The sequence below is a fragment of the Euphorbia lathyris genome, chromosome 2 (assembly GCF_963576675.1).
Source record: "Euphorbia lathyris chromosome 2, ddEupLath1.1, whole genome shotgun sequence".
In the NCBI taxonomy this organism is placed as follows: domain Eukaryota; kingdom Viridiplantae; phylum Streptophyta; class Magnoliopsida; order Malpighiales; family Euphorbiaceae; genus Euphorbia; species Euphorbia lathyris.
The window spans coordinates 32,278,735-32,293,688 of NC_088911.1; the positions used below are offsets into that span (position 1 = coordinate 32,278,735).

The window sequence follows — 14,954 nt, forward strand, 5'->3', positions numbered from 1 at the left end:
AAAACTGGCATTCCCAAATACTTCCCCAAATCATTAGTAAGTGCCACTTCAGTTCTTCTACTCATTTTCCTCGCCACTCCCCTCTGAACATTCCTGGAGCAGAAGAGCTTCGATTTAGCCACATTAACTCTTTGACCCGAGATGGAGCAGAATCTATGCAAGATGTTTTTGATTACTCTGGCTTGCTCCAGGTTCGCTTCGGCAACTCAATGAGTTTTATTTACCTCTACTTGATTTGACAGGGGCGGAGACTACTCTAACTAATAGAACAAGTAAAGGGCAGCCCCTACTCTATTCAATCCGGAATGTGGACTCGGGAAGCATAGAACCCACCCTCTTAAACTAGCACTTACAATCCTTGCCAATCTCGATTCAAGGTGAGTAATCAAAGTAAACGCACTTGATTTCATTGAGGTCACAGCGAGGGTTTCTGTTCATGATGTGGGGATTTAAGCACATGGTTTCGGTGCCTTCTTTCCGGAAAGGGATAGTTTCCCGATCCGGGAATGGCTATCGAAAATGGTGTTGATGTTCTTTGTCCCGGAGAGGTTGGGTTTCGGTGCTTTTCGATCCTAGCTTTTGTTTTACTGCCATGGGTTCCCGGCACAAGACATGTCTTATCCACGCCTTGCTTTCTGTGATTATAGGGTATTGAGATTGAGAACATAGATCTTGGTTCCGTGAAAGGAAAGGCTGTTGAGTGGATTTAGATATGGGCTTTCGCTACCGATCCTACCTTTGGGTTCCAGGCGAGGTTTTCGATTCCGGGCATGGCTCTCTCTAAGAGAGTTCCGGTGATTCGGTATTAAACTAATTAAATCAACAGTTGGCTGTTTTGACTTTCTAATAGTTGCATAGGTAAGTGTTTTGGGGGTTACCCTGGGTATTGGTGAAAGCAAAAGGCTAGGGTTTCGCTAAAGAAGTAGAGCACATGGGTTGGGATTACAGGGTATGAAAGTCAACGCATAGAAATGTTAAAAAAGAGAGCATTGGGCCTTTTGAGTTGAGTCTTTTAAGAAGAGCATATGCTAGAAAAAAAAGCCCTAACAGCCGTCTGTACCCGAAGATGTTGATGAAGTGCAGCTATTGTAGATTCAGCTGCTCAAGAGAATGAAGTTGAAAGATAGCTTCCCGTAGAATCTGTACCTGATGATGTTGAATCAGCTCTTCTCGAATCATCTGTTGATGCCGAATCAGTTTCAAGAGTTAGCGAATCCGCGCTGCAAAAGAGGAAGTAGAATCTATTGACTCGGCAGTGTTTGAAGTTGAATTCCCGGCGATCTGCAGATAAAATAGTAGAGGCGGTCCCAAGCCGGGTTCTTTCTTAGGAAGGCATACTTTCTCCCAAGCCACTTTCGCTCCCCTATTACTAAAATAGCTACCCTGGAATTAGGTGAAGAACTCTACGAGCAAAGAAGAAGAAAGAGAGAGCTAGAGTAGAGTGAATTTTCTTTCTTGAGTGGGTGAGCCGAGAGTTGAAGTGTGAGTGGTGTGAGTTGAGAGCCCTCTTGTTACTTGTAGTTTGAAAGAAAAAATAAAAAAATTGTCTCCTTGGTTGTATAAATAGCTTCTTTATTTAGTATAAAATGAGTGTCCAACCACTTGCAATCTCCAACAGAATATAGGCCCGAAGAATTACACATAGTCGGAGATTGGATCGCCTGTCAGCCTGCCAAGGACCTATAAAAAGACGACAACAAGAGCTATTCATATGCCCCAGCACACAAAAAGCCTTGTTCATGAGCGCCACATAGCGAAAGTGAAAGGAATTGGGACCTAAGACCCTCGTAGACCTGAAAGCGCCTACTCCTTTATTCAATCTCACCTACTCACTCCTTTCTTCAATGTCATCCGCCTTCGATTATGATCTTTCTCGTTAGCGAATCTCATGTCCGCACAATTTTCCTTTCCTAAGTTGATGGTGGGAGAGCACATTGATAGGTATAGGTCCCCAATTCTACCCTGGTTTGTCTCTCTCGTGGCGTTGAAGAGCCTGGGAGTGGAGAAGAAGAGGTAAAAAGCTCTGCCCAAGTGGCAACGAATGCCGATAAGCAAGTAGACAAGTTGATTGATTGGATTGGAGGTGAAAAAGAAGAATGTAAGAAAGAGGGATAAGACCGAGGCCTCGGACTCTCTAGACTCCTCTGGTCTCTATCGACCGAGTGAACATGCCCACTACCTTCTACCCCGTTGTCCCTTCTTTCATAGAAAGGGGTTCAAGACTACTAAGCAGATGGTCCGATCCGAAATGCAAAAATAGATCCTTGCTAAGCTTCTTTCCCAGGTAGTTGCCGGTCGGCGGCCTTGTCAACTGAATTCCCCACTCCATCCTGTGCTACATCGAATCAAAAGATTCATCCAATTGGGAATTTCCACAACAGGATCTTTATCTCACTAACAAAATCTGAGGCTGATACCTGAGAAGTGGAGTTCCCCTATTTCATGCCTAGAAGGCCCTATCTATGCTACTAAAACTGTAAGGAAAAACAGGCCTTAAGACTGAACACTCTTTTGCAGGGAAGAGGGAAGGTAGAAAGATATCTATTCTCATTATATCTACGAAACTAATCTATCTCTTCTGCCCCACAATCTTATACCTCGCAGGAAATAATAATGAAGATGGAAAATCTTCCTACCTGGCCAAGTAAAGATATATAGTTAGCCCTACCCAAGGGGAATCTCTGGCTTAGCTTAAGGGCGAAAAGGGAAAAACTCGTCAGTAAAGACTGGGCTGTAAGGGAATTCGACAAACTCTTATTGACTCAGGAAACTCTTTCCACCTATGTACCCTATTGTCTTGTCTGGATGGAACCTATAAAATCTTATCCTATCCACTAGTCCTCCCCTGTCCAGAGTGTCAATAAAAGCTCTTCCGCGAATAGCAGGAATTGAAGGGGATAAAACTCTAACTTACTGGAAAAGCGGCTAGTACTTACTAGAACGAATCCTACTATTGCTACGAAGGCGGATACCCCACAATGGAGACTTCCTGCAAGAATGGCCCTAGGTAAATCCTTAGTTACTAGCTAACAAGGCTGGCTTTATCGGATTCATTCCGATTGCCCTCTGCCTCTGCTGCAACAAGCTTCCTATTCGGAATCCTTTTCCCTCGCTTTAGACCTCTTTCGAACCTGGTAATCCAATATAGGCTTTCAAGCCCAGTTTTCGCCCATTCTTTAGGCCTATGCGCCCTAGGACCGCAGCTTTCTTCAGGCAGCTTATTCACCCTTCTTTCTGCTTCTGTAAGCTACTTCTCAGCCAGCCTATTATGCTTTAGATCTGTTAACTCAATCTTTTACCGAACTTCTTCCCTATTTCTATAGGCCCTATGACAGCATCCTAGCCTTAAGGCTTTACCGATTCATAACTGGTAAACGATTCAAAACCTCTCTTTATAGCATGTTTTTACACTAGCCTTCTGTTCAGGCTTTCATCCTTCCCTTGGGGCAGTCTTTGTTCCCGTTCTTTCCTATCCGGCTTACTTATTGGGCTTATAGGCTTCAATCCCATGTTTGGGCTTATAGACTGAAAACCTAGTTTAGGGCTAATTACGTATTTCATACTCAATCATTGGTGACCTTCCTACCTCGGAACAGGCTTACCTTCCCGGCTTAGCCCTTCTGGCTGCTGTTGAACCCTATCTTTAGGCCTTATTTAGCCCTATCTTTAGGCCTATGAGCCCTCTTTCTTATCATATTTACCCTGGGTAATTACTTAATAGAATAGACTACTAGCTTATGAGCCCTTTTCCCTCTCGAATCGGGTAATTAGACATCGGGTTACCTTTTGGTTGCTTATCTTCTAAGAAATAGCCATTTCTATACTTTCCTATTCCTATTCTCTTGCAGAAAGAGAAGTTACTTTCGGTAAACCTATCTGGCTTGCTTCTAGCTGCAAATCCCTACTTTTTTTTGAATGTAAAAGAAATAGAGTATTCAATACTCATTTCTTACCTTCCTACCTCTTATCTTAGGTACGCCCGGCTTTAGGCCTTATTTGCCCGGCTTTAGGCTGCTTAGGAACGAAGTAAGAAGAGGATACGTAGTAGCCGGGAGAGGAAGCCTTTTCCCTAGCTCGCTTAGGAACCTTGACGCCTATGAGCCCTAGGACCGCAGCTTTCTTTCCCCGTTTTAGGCCTTCTTTCGGCCTTTCTTTAGGCCTTTTACCTTCTCTAGCCCGCCTAGGAGCCCTTTTCCCTAGGCTTGGAGCTTATTTCGCCTAGAAATGACTTTCTTTTCTGGTAAACGATTAAAAACCTAGCATTTCTGCGGCTTGCTTTCCACTTTCCTTTGGGAAGGCTCCTATTCAAGTTTTAGGAAATTACCTAACAAAGGTACTTTCGAGTTGCATTTCTTCTGCTTGATTCAGAAAGTCCGCTTTCTTCTTCACTTTTCTTGCTACTCATTAGCAGGACCTTTAGCCTAGACTTTGACCTCCCGTAACCAGCCTGGGGCAAATAGCTTCTTGCCTTTCTATAGCTGCTTTGGAGCTCGGTACGAATAGGTTCTTACGCGGATCTCAATATAGTTCTTGTTTTAGCGTCACTATACCCTAGCCCAGACAAGTACTATTTGGCTTACTCTAGGCGTAGTAACCTCGCTTACTGACAAGCTTTCTTCAGACTAAGTCACCCATTCGTAACTCATTTCTCAGAAGAACCCATAGCCATAGCTACTACACCTGCCTAAACGTCTTACACCTGAGGGTGGCCCGCTAGTAAGGCTACTATACCTCTTAGACCAGACAGAGGGCGGCCTTTTCCTTCTCTGCTACCTTTTTTCCTTCTCTATATGATATTTAGAAAATCTCACTACTAAGGTTTCCACTTACTTGCTTGAGAGGTAAGCAATCAGTTACTACAGGAAGAAGTGTAGCGTAAACATTCTCTATTGGCTTGAAAAGCCTAGTTTGAGGCCTGCCGGAACCCTTTCTTGACCTTCTCCCGGAACCCAGCAGCTTTCTTCTTAGATAAGAAAAGTGGTAATGCTTAACACATGAGATTCGATGTTTGAGTTAGACTTGAAGTTAGACCATTTTATGCCAGGTTTAGGCCTCTTTCGAACGCTTATACAAACTTATTCACCCGCAGCTTATTCACCCTTCCCCGCTGCTTTCCTGGCCCTACCTCAAAGGTACCACCTTTAGTCCATCTTTCTTATCTTACTTATCTTATTTACCGGTTACTTCTCAGCCAGCCATTCTTCTATCTTAGCCCGGCTTTAGACAAGCAATTCTGTCCCTATTCGATAAGCTAGAACTTTCTTTTGTCTAATCTGCCTACGGCTTAGCTCTTTAGCCCTCTTTTTCTTCAATCTCTTCTTTCCTACGGGAAACTAAGAGAAAGAGTACGAACTCCGCTTCGTGCTTCGTATCCGAGAAGCACTCATCTCTCTATGAAATATAGGATGAGAACCGAAACACCTTTTCTCCCGATCCCCATCCCTTACGAACCCTAGGCTTTCTTCCCTTCTCTCTCTAATCGAGTAATTACACAAAGAAATACCTTTTGCTTACTTCTTTGCTTACTTTTTGGAATGTCAAAGAAATAGAGTATTAAATACTCATTTCTTACCCACTTCCTAACGCGAATTGCTGACTTTCCTATCTCTAAGGTACCGGCTTTAGGCCTTATTCGCCCCTAGCTTTCAGCTTCTGCTAATGTAAATTACATTATTCTCTCAGCCTATTCTGGTCAGGTTTTGAACCGGTAACTCTTAGCTGTCTGGCTTCGCTAACCTTAGAAGACTCCCTAGCCCATGGCTTGCAGCTTTGCTTTCCTTCCCTCCTTGACTTACCTATAGCCCCCTCGGTAATCAATATTGGCTTTCAAAGCCTTATCGAGCTTATTCACCCTAGGCTTAGTCTTATGCCTCCCTATTCTGGTCTGTTTGCAAACCGTTTACTCTTACCTGTCTGGTTGAGATTCCCTTGCCCTATGCTTGCAGCTTTAGGCCTTATTTCGCCCTAGGTAATTACTTGGTCCCTAGCCCTTTTCCCTCGCTTTAGACCTGAACGCACAATGGGCTTGAAAAGCCTTATTGAGCTTAGGAACCCGGCCTGCCGGAACCCTATCTTTTGGCCGCCTATCCCGGTTATGAACCCATGGCTTGGAGCTTAGGACTTCTATCGGCTTATGAACCGAACCCGCTGCTTTCTGGCTAATCTGCTCCCGCAGCTTTAGGCTTTCTTTACCTTATTTACCAGTGCAAACAACATAAATAGAAAAGTCATTCCAAAGTGTCTCGCAAAATACCGGGGTTTGGAAGAAAAAAAAGAAGTCCCCGCTCGGGAAGACGTTTTTCACTGGATCCCTGCTAGGGAATTTCATAAGATATGTTTTTTTATAAAAATGTCCTTTTTTATCGAAAAAACACGGTGTTTGGAAGACTTTTTCTAGCTTAAAAAAGTGTTTTTACGTAAATAAAAAGATTGATTTATAAAGTGTTCAGCGCAGCCAGTCCATCCAGTCGGTCAGTTGATAGTTTGACCAGACCGTGATCCCTTCTTCCACTCCATCCCCGTAAGCTGAAGGAAGGACGGGACTAATAAGACCTTCCAAGGCCAGTTCTTCAAGTCTATTTTCCTTCAGTGAAACAAGGCTTGACAGGTAAGGCATCAAAGGCTGGGCAAGAGAAGGCGCCTAAGGAAAGAAGGTAAGGCAGGGCGCCAAAGGTATGGCGTCAAGGTAAGGCTATAAAGGCGTAGTTACCGAGGTCCAAGAAATGCCAAGAAATGGGAGGTCCCAGGATAGGCGTCAAAGGCTGGTTACGAGGTCCCATCCAAGCAAAGAAATGCAGTCCCAGCTAACACGGAGAACCTTGTGTAAAAGAAATGCAATGCGAATGAGAATTCTAAGAATTCACTCTTACGAAGTCTACGTGAAAGCATGCCCCATAAGTTACGGGGTAAATAGCCTCAAATAGGAGCCTTGGGTCTCGGTACCAATACCAGCTTTGCTTTTACGCCTATGCTTTTTTTTACGCCTTTTAGCTTCCTTGTTTCCCCTAGACTTTTTACTAACCCTATTAATGAGCGTAACCTCACTTTTCTTGCTACTCATTAATCCGAATTAGCGTGTGTTAAGCATAACACACTGGACCTTTAGCCTTTTACCCTTTCCTTAGCCCTTTTTCTTGCTTCCGTAACCCCTTTTCTTTCGCCCAGCTACAGAGGATGAAGACTTTACCTCGTTTCTGCTTTCACCTATAAATAAGATAGATAATGTAAAATACATGATTTACGAATGTAAAAGTACTTACGTAGAGCGGGATTTCTCTTTCTTCTAAGAAACTGAGCGTACCAGTCTTCTCTTTTCATTCTGTAATCAGCTGAGCGCGTACCAGTCTTTTCTTTTTACGAAAAAGCTCTTGCCGCTTTTCATTCCTCATGCACTGAGAATGAGAAGTAGCCTTCGGTCCTGATGCCAGCCTTCAGTTCAGTTCCTATTGAAGAAGAGATGCCTATTCAAAATAAATTTCTAGAATCTGATTCTTATGGGGTCTATGCCACTACTTTTAGTCCCACGACTGATGATTCAATTCATCTGCACGCCGCTTATTCAACTACAGCTATTTGAACAACGGGTATTCATCCATGAGCTCCTACTACCACTAGCACCGGTTATTCCACATCCCCAGGAAGGGAATCAGGTAAGGCAGATTCTAGAACAGCGGTTGATTCAATACTTGTGCTCGTGGCTATCTTTACTAGAATGAATGTGCAGTTCAGTTCTAAGCCTTAGGGCTAAAAGACTAGCATGCCATATCTATTATCTAGATCCAAGCCAAGAATAAGTGAGAGCAAGCTTAAGCACAGAAATCGAATAGGCTGTGAGGGAGCTAAAAGAGATTGGCAATAAGAATACAGAGGTGCCTAGCTTTTTAACAGCAGCAAATCGGCATATCACCACTTCTATTCTTAGGCATCCTAACATTCCAGGTCCTTCCCGTCCCTCACCACCGGAGCCGCCAGCAGACCTTCTCTTCCTACCCTACCAGGCACACTCACTCAAGCGCATCTAGGACTACTCGCCTTACTGGCTTACCGTACTGACCAAAGACGGACATAGCGCACTGCCCACCCACGGATATGCTACTACGACCAGACAAGCCTTGAAGAAGACAGAAATGGTGCGACAACAAAGATTCATCCCCATACTGATCCTGATCCAGTGGGAGAGGAAAGCAAAGAAAGAAGAAGGGAAGGCCCTGAAGAGAAGGGTCAAAAATGCCGTCGTGCTTTCGCAAGCTAAGGAGCAAGGCGCCGGAAGAATACTCTTCCGCCTGAGCGCAGGTTCCCTCTATTTGAATTGAATGCTATCGTAATATTATCTTATCTTACGACTGCCTTTTGAAAGGGAAGGAAACCGGTGTAATCGAAAATCTCTCTCCTACGGAAAAGTGGCTTAAGAGTTTTAGCTCTTTCTTCGAAAGTCCCCCTACTGATAGATTGCTTAGTGTGATAGAGATAGAAGAGTTTACTAAATGAATTAGCGGGGGAGACGAAGCGAGCAAAAGATGTGATTAAATTCTTAGAGGGAAGACCAACTCTCATCTTTCCCAACCAAGAAGAAAGAAGATGAGCCGATTCAAGATGGAAGTGAAATGTTGAAATGGAGTGATCCAGGCCTCTCTTTCCCTTGTACCCCTTTCCTCTTTACCACCTGCCTTTGCTTTCTGTAGTAATTAATTACCTTTAACTAACCCTTCTATTTCTATTAGAACTCTGAGATGAGAGCTAAAATGCGGGATTTCTTTTCGTATGATACCCCTTTGCTAAAGACAGCTAAGGATAAGCCTGAAGCTAACAGAAGAACTCATAGCTAACAAAGCTTTCCCACAACAACAAGCAAATGACGTCTTTATTGACCGTTTAGTAGCTTAATCTTATTATAGGGATGAAAGAGTTAAACGATGTTCGTATGATTCGTATGAAAGGTTAGTGACGTCTCGGATGGGGAGCAACAAAGCCGAGTTAACTCCCTTAGCTACCGTCGCTTAGCTTGGATGCTACTATTCCTAACAAGCTAATTGAAGAAATACCGATATATAGGGAGGGCATAGGGCTGGTTAACCCAGAAAAGAAAGGGATTAACAATATAATCTATATAGGGTTCTCCACCATTAGATTCTTTATGACGTCATACCTCTCCTTTTAGTCGAGCTACTTCATACCTGTTAGCTAAAATAATAAAATGGTATTAAAATTTTTTGCCATACTTTAAAGGCAAGTGAACTAGTTAGGCGATCCCCTTTTGGCTGCTGTAGCTCTTGGGGGAGCGGCTAATGCAGTGAACGATCTTAAAGATTGCAATACCCAGCAACATAATTCTGAATGTTGCTACAACTAACAAGAGAGGAATATATATAACATATAAAAGGAATACCTCTTATTCATTCTTAGCTAACTCTTCCTGAAAGAAGTTCTTAGCAAAGGTTAGGAAAGGAGTGAAAGACTCGCGCTAAGAGAATAAAAAATTTCGTCCATTAAGATTAAGGGCATGCACACCGCGGAAAGGAAACAAGGGTTAATTGGCCGCACTCTACCCTGTTATGGGACAATCAAGGGATTGTCAAACGAAGCACTGGGAAAGATAGCTCGCAAGACTGATAGGTTTCAGAGATCTCATTCTTCCTGTAGGTTCTATCCCTCCCTCAATGGAGGAACACAGCCGCCTACGTTTCTTGAACCACGATTCCTCCACTGTCAATGTGAAAGAGCGTGAATCGCTATAGAACGAACCGAGTGCTAACTCCAATCCTTGCCATTCATAACTGCCCATGTGAGTAGTCATTCCTAGTGCTAACTACTATAAGTGTTTTACTAGCCAGTGGTAAAAATGAAAACCGTGATGTACCAGTCCCTTGCTTATAGAACGATTGGTTTAGTCAACTTCAACTTTTGCTTCTTCCTTGCCCAGATGCTCTTGTAAGGAAAAATACTCATCTTCAGCTTGGCACGAGGGGAAAAATAAATCGATGTCAGTAATGAAGCAGGCGGGCGCTCAGTTAGTATGAGTGCTTAAAGCCTCAGTGGATATGCAATATCGTCGGGTTCAAGCAGAAGGTGGCAAGCGCCGGTGTTCATACTCGAGTTGTTAAAATAGAATATAGATAAAAGTAGGAGTCGATTTCAGACTGAGCTAGAGAAAGCATTTTACTCTTCAGCTGAGTAGAGCGGTTCAACTCAGGAGTGGAATGAATAGGTTCAGGCGTCAGGCCGGAAGCTCCATTTCTTTATGCCTATCCTTCCTTGTGGTTTCGGTCGGTGAGCGTCTGTTCTACAGTCTTTGTCCCAGCTGTCCAAGGTTTTCTAGTGGGCATGGGCTCTACTTCTATCTTCCAATAAGTTATTCCTTGACGGTGCTAGATCAGATCTTGATGTATGTAATTGCAGGGAATCTCATTGAGAAAAACAATTGCCTTTGCCTTCTCTCTTTCAAGCGGTGAAGACTCCTTTCGGGAAGCTCCTTTAACTAACAGCCAGCCTTTGGTCTTTTGTGATCGAATACAACCTATGAAGAGTTGTATGCCTACATAACCCATCATCTCCCAGACAGACCAAAGGAGAAGGTAGGTATCAGATCTATAATGATCTGTAGTGTAGTTCTTGCAGGCTTGTGCGGGTAAGCAAGGGAAACTTACGAATAAGATCAAAAGGGTCGTAAACTCGGTAACATGCTTCGCTCTTCGCTTTTGTTCAATTATAAAAAAAAAGAACCACTTTAATGGAGATTTATAGCATCATTCAAGTAAATACAGATTAAGATCGTAAAAACATAAGCTTGCAATATAGCAACACCTAATTCCAGACCGGTTAATGCAAGAACTATAAATAAAGGACCAAGATCCCCTATGAAATAGAAAAGATCATTCATACATAGCATAGTCCAAGCGAACCCACTTAAAATCTTTACTAAACTATGACCGGCCATCATATTAGCAAATAAACGTATTCCTAAGCTTAATGCACGAAAACAATAAGAGATTAGCTCAAGGAGTACTAAAAAGGGTGCTAACGGGAGTGGGACTCCTGCGGGTAATAAGAAGCTTAAAAAATGAAGCCCATTCTTTTGAAATCCAATTAGGGTAATGCCAATAAAAAGAGAAAATGAGAGACCCAAAGTAATGAGAAAATGACTTGTAACTGTGAAGCTATAAGGTATCATACCCTGGAGATTACAAAATAACAAAAAAAGAAAAGTAACCAAGATGCAAGGGAAAAACTTTTGTTTCACATTTCCGGAAAGACCACCTATTTGTTCGTTTACCAGGTTCAGCACGAAATCATAAATAAGCTCTACCAAGGATTGCCAAGCATTTGGTACTAACTTTCCTCCTCCCTTTTTAGTAAGAAAATAAAAAAGAAGTATGACCAAACTGAGAGTTAGCAGCATAAACAAAGATGAATTTGTGAATGAGAAATACAAGTTTCCTATATGAATAGGAATCAATGGGAGAATGGAAAATTGCTCAAGCGGGCTGGGGATTACCTCGTCTTTCAAAATCTTTTCCAAAAAAATTCTGAAATAACTGGAGGTGTCCCATTCGTCTTCTAAAGACTTATGGACCAAACACAGAAAGTGATACTTATCTCGTGTGTGTGTTTGGGGTGGAATCTCTTTTTTTAAGAAAAGTAACCATCGTTTTTTACTAATGCCCCTGTCAATTTTGTTTGTATCCCGTGAGATATCTTCGAGTAACTGTGACATCCTTTTCAAATGTTCAGGAATGAGTATAGTTGCAGGCCTTGGGACCCTATGGGGTTCCTCTTCTTTTTTCTTTTTTTTTTCACCTGAACCCGAACCCGAGGCCGAGGCCCTCCCCTCCTGCACAATGAGCTTTCGTTTGGCCCGAGCAAGGGCCGCTTTATCTTTACTTTCCATTAACAAGATTAAGAAAAAAAGCAGAGCCACGACAATAAGTAAGAAAGTTGTTAGTTCTGCTGCATAACTTTGAGAAATTGTAAGGAATTTTTCTTCTAGAACAATCATTTGCTTGAGAACTCTTTTTTCTGCCTTATTTGGAACGAGGGGCCCGAAGGCTGAGAATCCCGGTTACGAGAGGGATTCTTAAATCTTTAAAAAGGTGAGCGAGTGGGCGGATAGGTGGGTCTATGGGACTCGAACTCAATTCTGGGGCTATGGGACTTGAACCAATTTCTTTCTGCCATGGCCCTATGAACTTGGGTGTGTAAAGCATCTCGCTTAAGTAGATCGAAGCGAAGAAAGCATAGTTCAAGATCCCACTCTTTCTAGTCATAAAGTCTCGTAGGCAACAGTGACCGGCTTCGCGGGACCATTTCGGTCCACTCAAGGCTAAGCTCTATTGGGCGCTGCTTTCTTGATTCTGAAGATGACGAGTGAGAGTCCTTGTCTCTGTTTTTTTCTCTTACGATATTTCGAGTTGGATCGAGAGGGCGGTCCGGCAGGCTAGCGATCAGAAAGAAAAAATCTATTCTATATACGTTATTTCTGGACCAACACTTTTCTTATACTTCAAGTGTGTATTACCAATTTTCCAATTCTTCTTAGAGTGGTTCAGGTTGGGTTCTTGCTTTCTAGATTGATTTAGTGCCAACCACCTCCCTTTACTGATCAAAAAGGTTGTGATTGCATTTCCTTTCTCTTGAAAATCGTCTGCTCTACGAGAAGAAAACGGAATCAGTTACTAAAGAAAAAGACAAAAAGTAACTGCAACAGGATCAAGAGAAAGAGGGACTCTAGATGGATGGAAAGAGCAGACTCGCAAGAAAGATCTTCACCGGTGGAAGGCAAGCATAGGCTGAATAAGAGGGCATCTAATATCATAAGATATGATCTTAGCTAAAATTTTTGATTTTCATCGAAAAAACCCGGCTTTTAGCAACTTTTTCATCTAAAATTCTAGATTTTAGAACATTCTTTGGCAGTGATAAATCTAGATTGCTCAGCAATCTAGGTTCAGTAAGCAACTGAACTAAGTGTTCAGTAAGCCCTCATCTATCTCTTTCTTTACCGCATTCCGTCGCCCACCGGAACAGCCCTTTCATCAATTCCGGGATCAGCCACATAGCAGCTGGCTGGCGCCCCTTTGTGGATTCCTTACATAGTTTAGTTTTATCACTTTTAGGCCTTTAATCCTACGATCCCTGCGTCTTTGTTCGAAACCTCAGCGATTAAACCACCAACATTGCCAAGTTTCAATCAGAACATGGGATACATAGTATTCATCTATAGATCTATAGAATCAAAGAATCGAGACGAATAATTCACTCTCTTGAGAATCCTATGAACATGAATTCAATACTTCTATATGATATTTATTCATGCATCGTAATAAACGGTATTTGATGATCCGACGGGGGAGAGGCGGAGGTGAGCAGGGTCCGACATGATCGATCCCGATCTTTGATAAATATCTGGGAATGAGCTGCGATAGTACATGGTTCGTATAAAAAAGACTAACCATTCCATCGCTTTCTTCAAAGATTTCTTATTCATCAATCACTAGAAATTACGTTAAAGAAAGAAGCAACTAGCATCTATCTATTACGAGTCCTCTCTGCATCTGTAGTATTATATAAAGACTTCGCAGCTCTAAAGCTAAAGACCCTTTTTTACTATCTGTCCAGCGCTCATTCGACCTCATCCGTAACCATCAATCTTCTCCTCAGCGCGTAGAATGAATGTTCAATTGAAAGAGAGCGAAGGATCCCTTCAAGAGCTGACTGAGCCGATTGGCGAACTCTCGTTTAGAGTAGCTATGCTACGATACATTTAATATGGATGAGATTTCTAAGCAAAGAGTACGAAATGGATACCTTGGTTCTTTACCGATCCTAGTTGAATCAATAGATGCGGGATTTTAGGTCTTAGGAGGAAAGGAGGTTTTCTATGAACAGATGCTTACTTTTCAACAATATGATGGCTACTTGTGGTTTGAGTTATTTGGGCTTTTCAGGGGCCTGCTTTTACGTGGTGCAACAAGCGAAAAGGTCTTGCAAGGGTTCAGGAATGTTTAGACAGGGTTAGTGCGAATGCAGCTTGGAGACTACTCTTTTCTTTAGACGTATCCATGTTCCGCCGGGTATACTGAGTATAGGTAGCGGCGGTCAACACCGTACTCTCATGCCGGGGGTCCACATGTTGTTCATGCCTCCATCCCTCTCGTACCGGTGGTCAATACGAGGTGCTCCCTACTATAGGTCTATTGTCCCTCGCGCCTCTCTTGGGAAACTCTTTCTCCGGCAAGTGCCCGTGGGTGCGCCTCCTTCCCTGGCTGAGTCAAGGGGATGCTTTCTATCCTTCATTTATGATTGACCGGTTCGGCGGGTCTGCACAGGACAAAAGGACCCCCCAACCTCCAACTAACACTTTGACTAGATGGCGTATATCCGTACCGAGTACTTCTCTAAGTACGATAACTGGCAGAGTTTCTCCTAAGATCTATTAAGTAGATATGCATTTTTAAAGCACGCTGGTTCGACGCGTAGCGGCTCACCGACTTTGATCAAGTGAAGTGGAGCATCTCCCACCAGTCCCTTCGATTCCTCATGCGAGAACTAGACTCGGCGAAGTGTCTGGATACCGTCGCGATCATGACAGGAAGAAGCCCCGCTGATCGAAAGACCCTCCTCTTACTTACAATGAATCCCACTAGCTGTCCATTCATTCCTCTCTCCGCTCTGTAACTGAAATAGAAGCTAGACAGTGTACAGATAAGATCGATTGACAATCGACAGTTTTCTTTTCTTACATGGAAAGAAACATTGAATGTGCAACCAAGTCTGAATCAATCAAAACTGGAATTGGCTGTTATAAGCTATCACTGCTGACCGGGAAGGTAAGAAAAAGTGGATTCTTATTCTTTTTGGAATTCGTTTTACATAATTACCAAAATTCGTTAACTTATCCAAAGAGTACTTATTTTCAGACAGCCACAAATAGCTTTTCCCTTTCTTGTTTTCCTGTTGAT

General features: G+C 42.8%; 1 protein-coding gene across 1 annotated transcript; it reads right to left on the minus strand.

The window, feature by feature from the left end:
• Nucleotides 1–1,191: 1,191 nt before the first annotated feature.
• On the minus strand, nucleotides 1,192–12,445 carry LOC136217669 (ATP synthase subunit a). Its single transcript, XM_066004285.1, has one exon. The coding sequence runs from the start codon at nucleotides 11,990–11,992 to the stop codon at nucleotides 10,724–10,726; it is 1,269 nt and encodes a 422-aa protein (XP_065860357.1). The 5' UTR covers nucleotides 11,993–12,445; the 3' UTR covers nucleotides 1,192–10,723.
• Between the last annotated feature and the right edge of the window lie 2,509 nt (nucleotides 12,446–14,954).

Coding starts and splice junctions, on each gene's coding strand:
- LOC136217669 (XM_066004285.1), bottom strand. CDS start 11,992: ATGATTGTTCTAGAAGAAAAATTCCTTACAATTTCTCAAAGTTATGCA.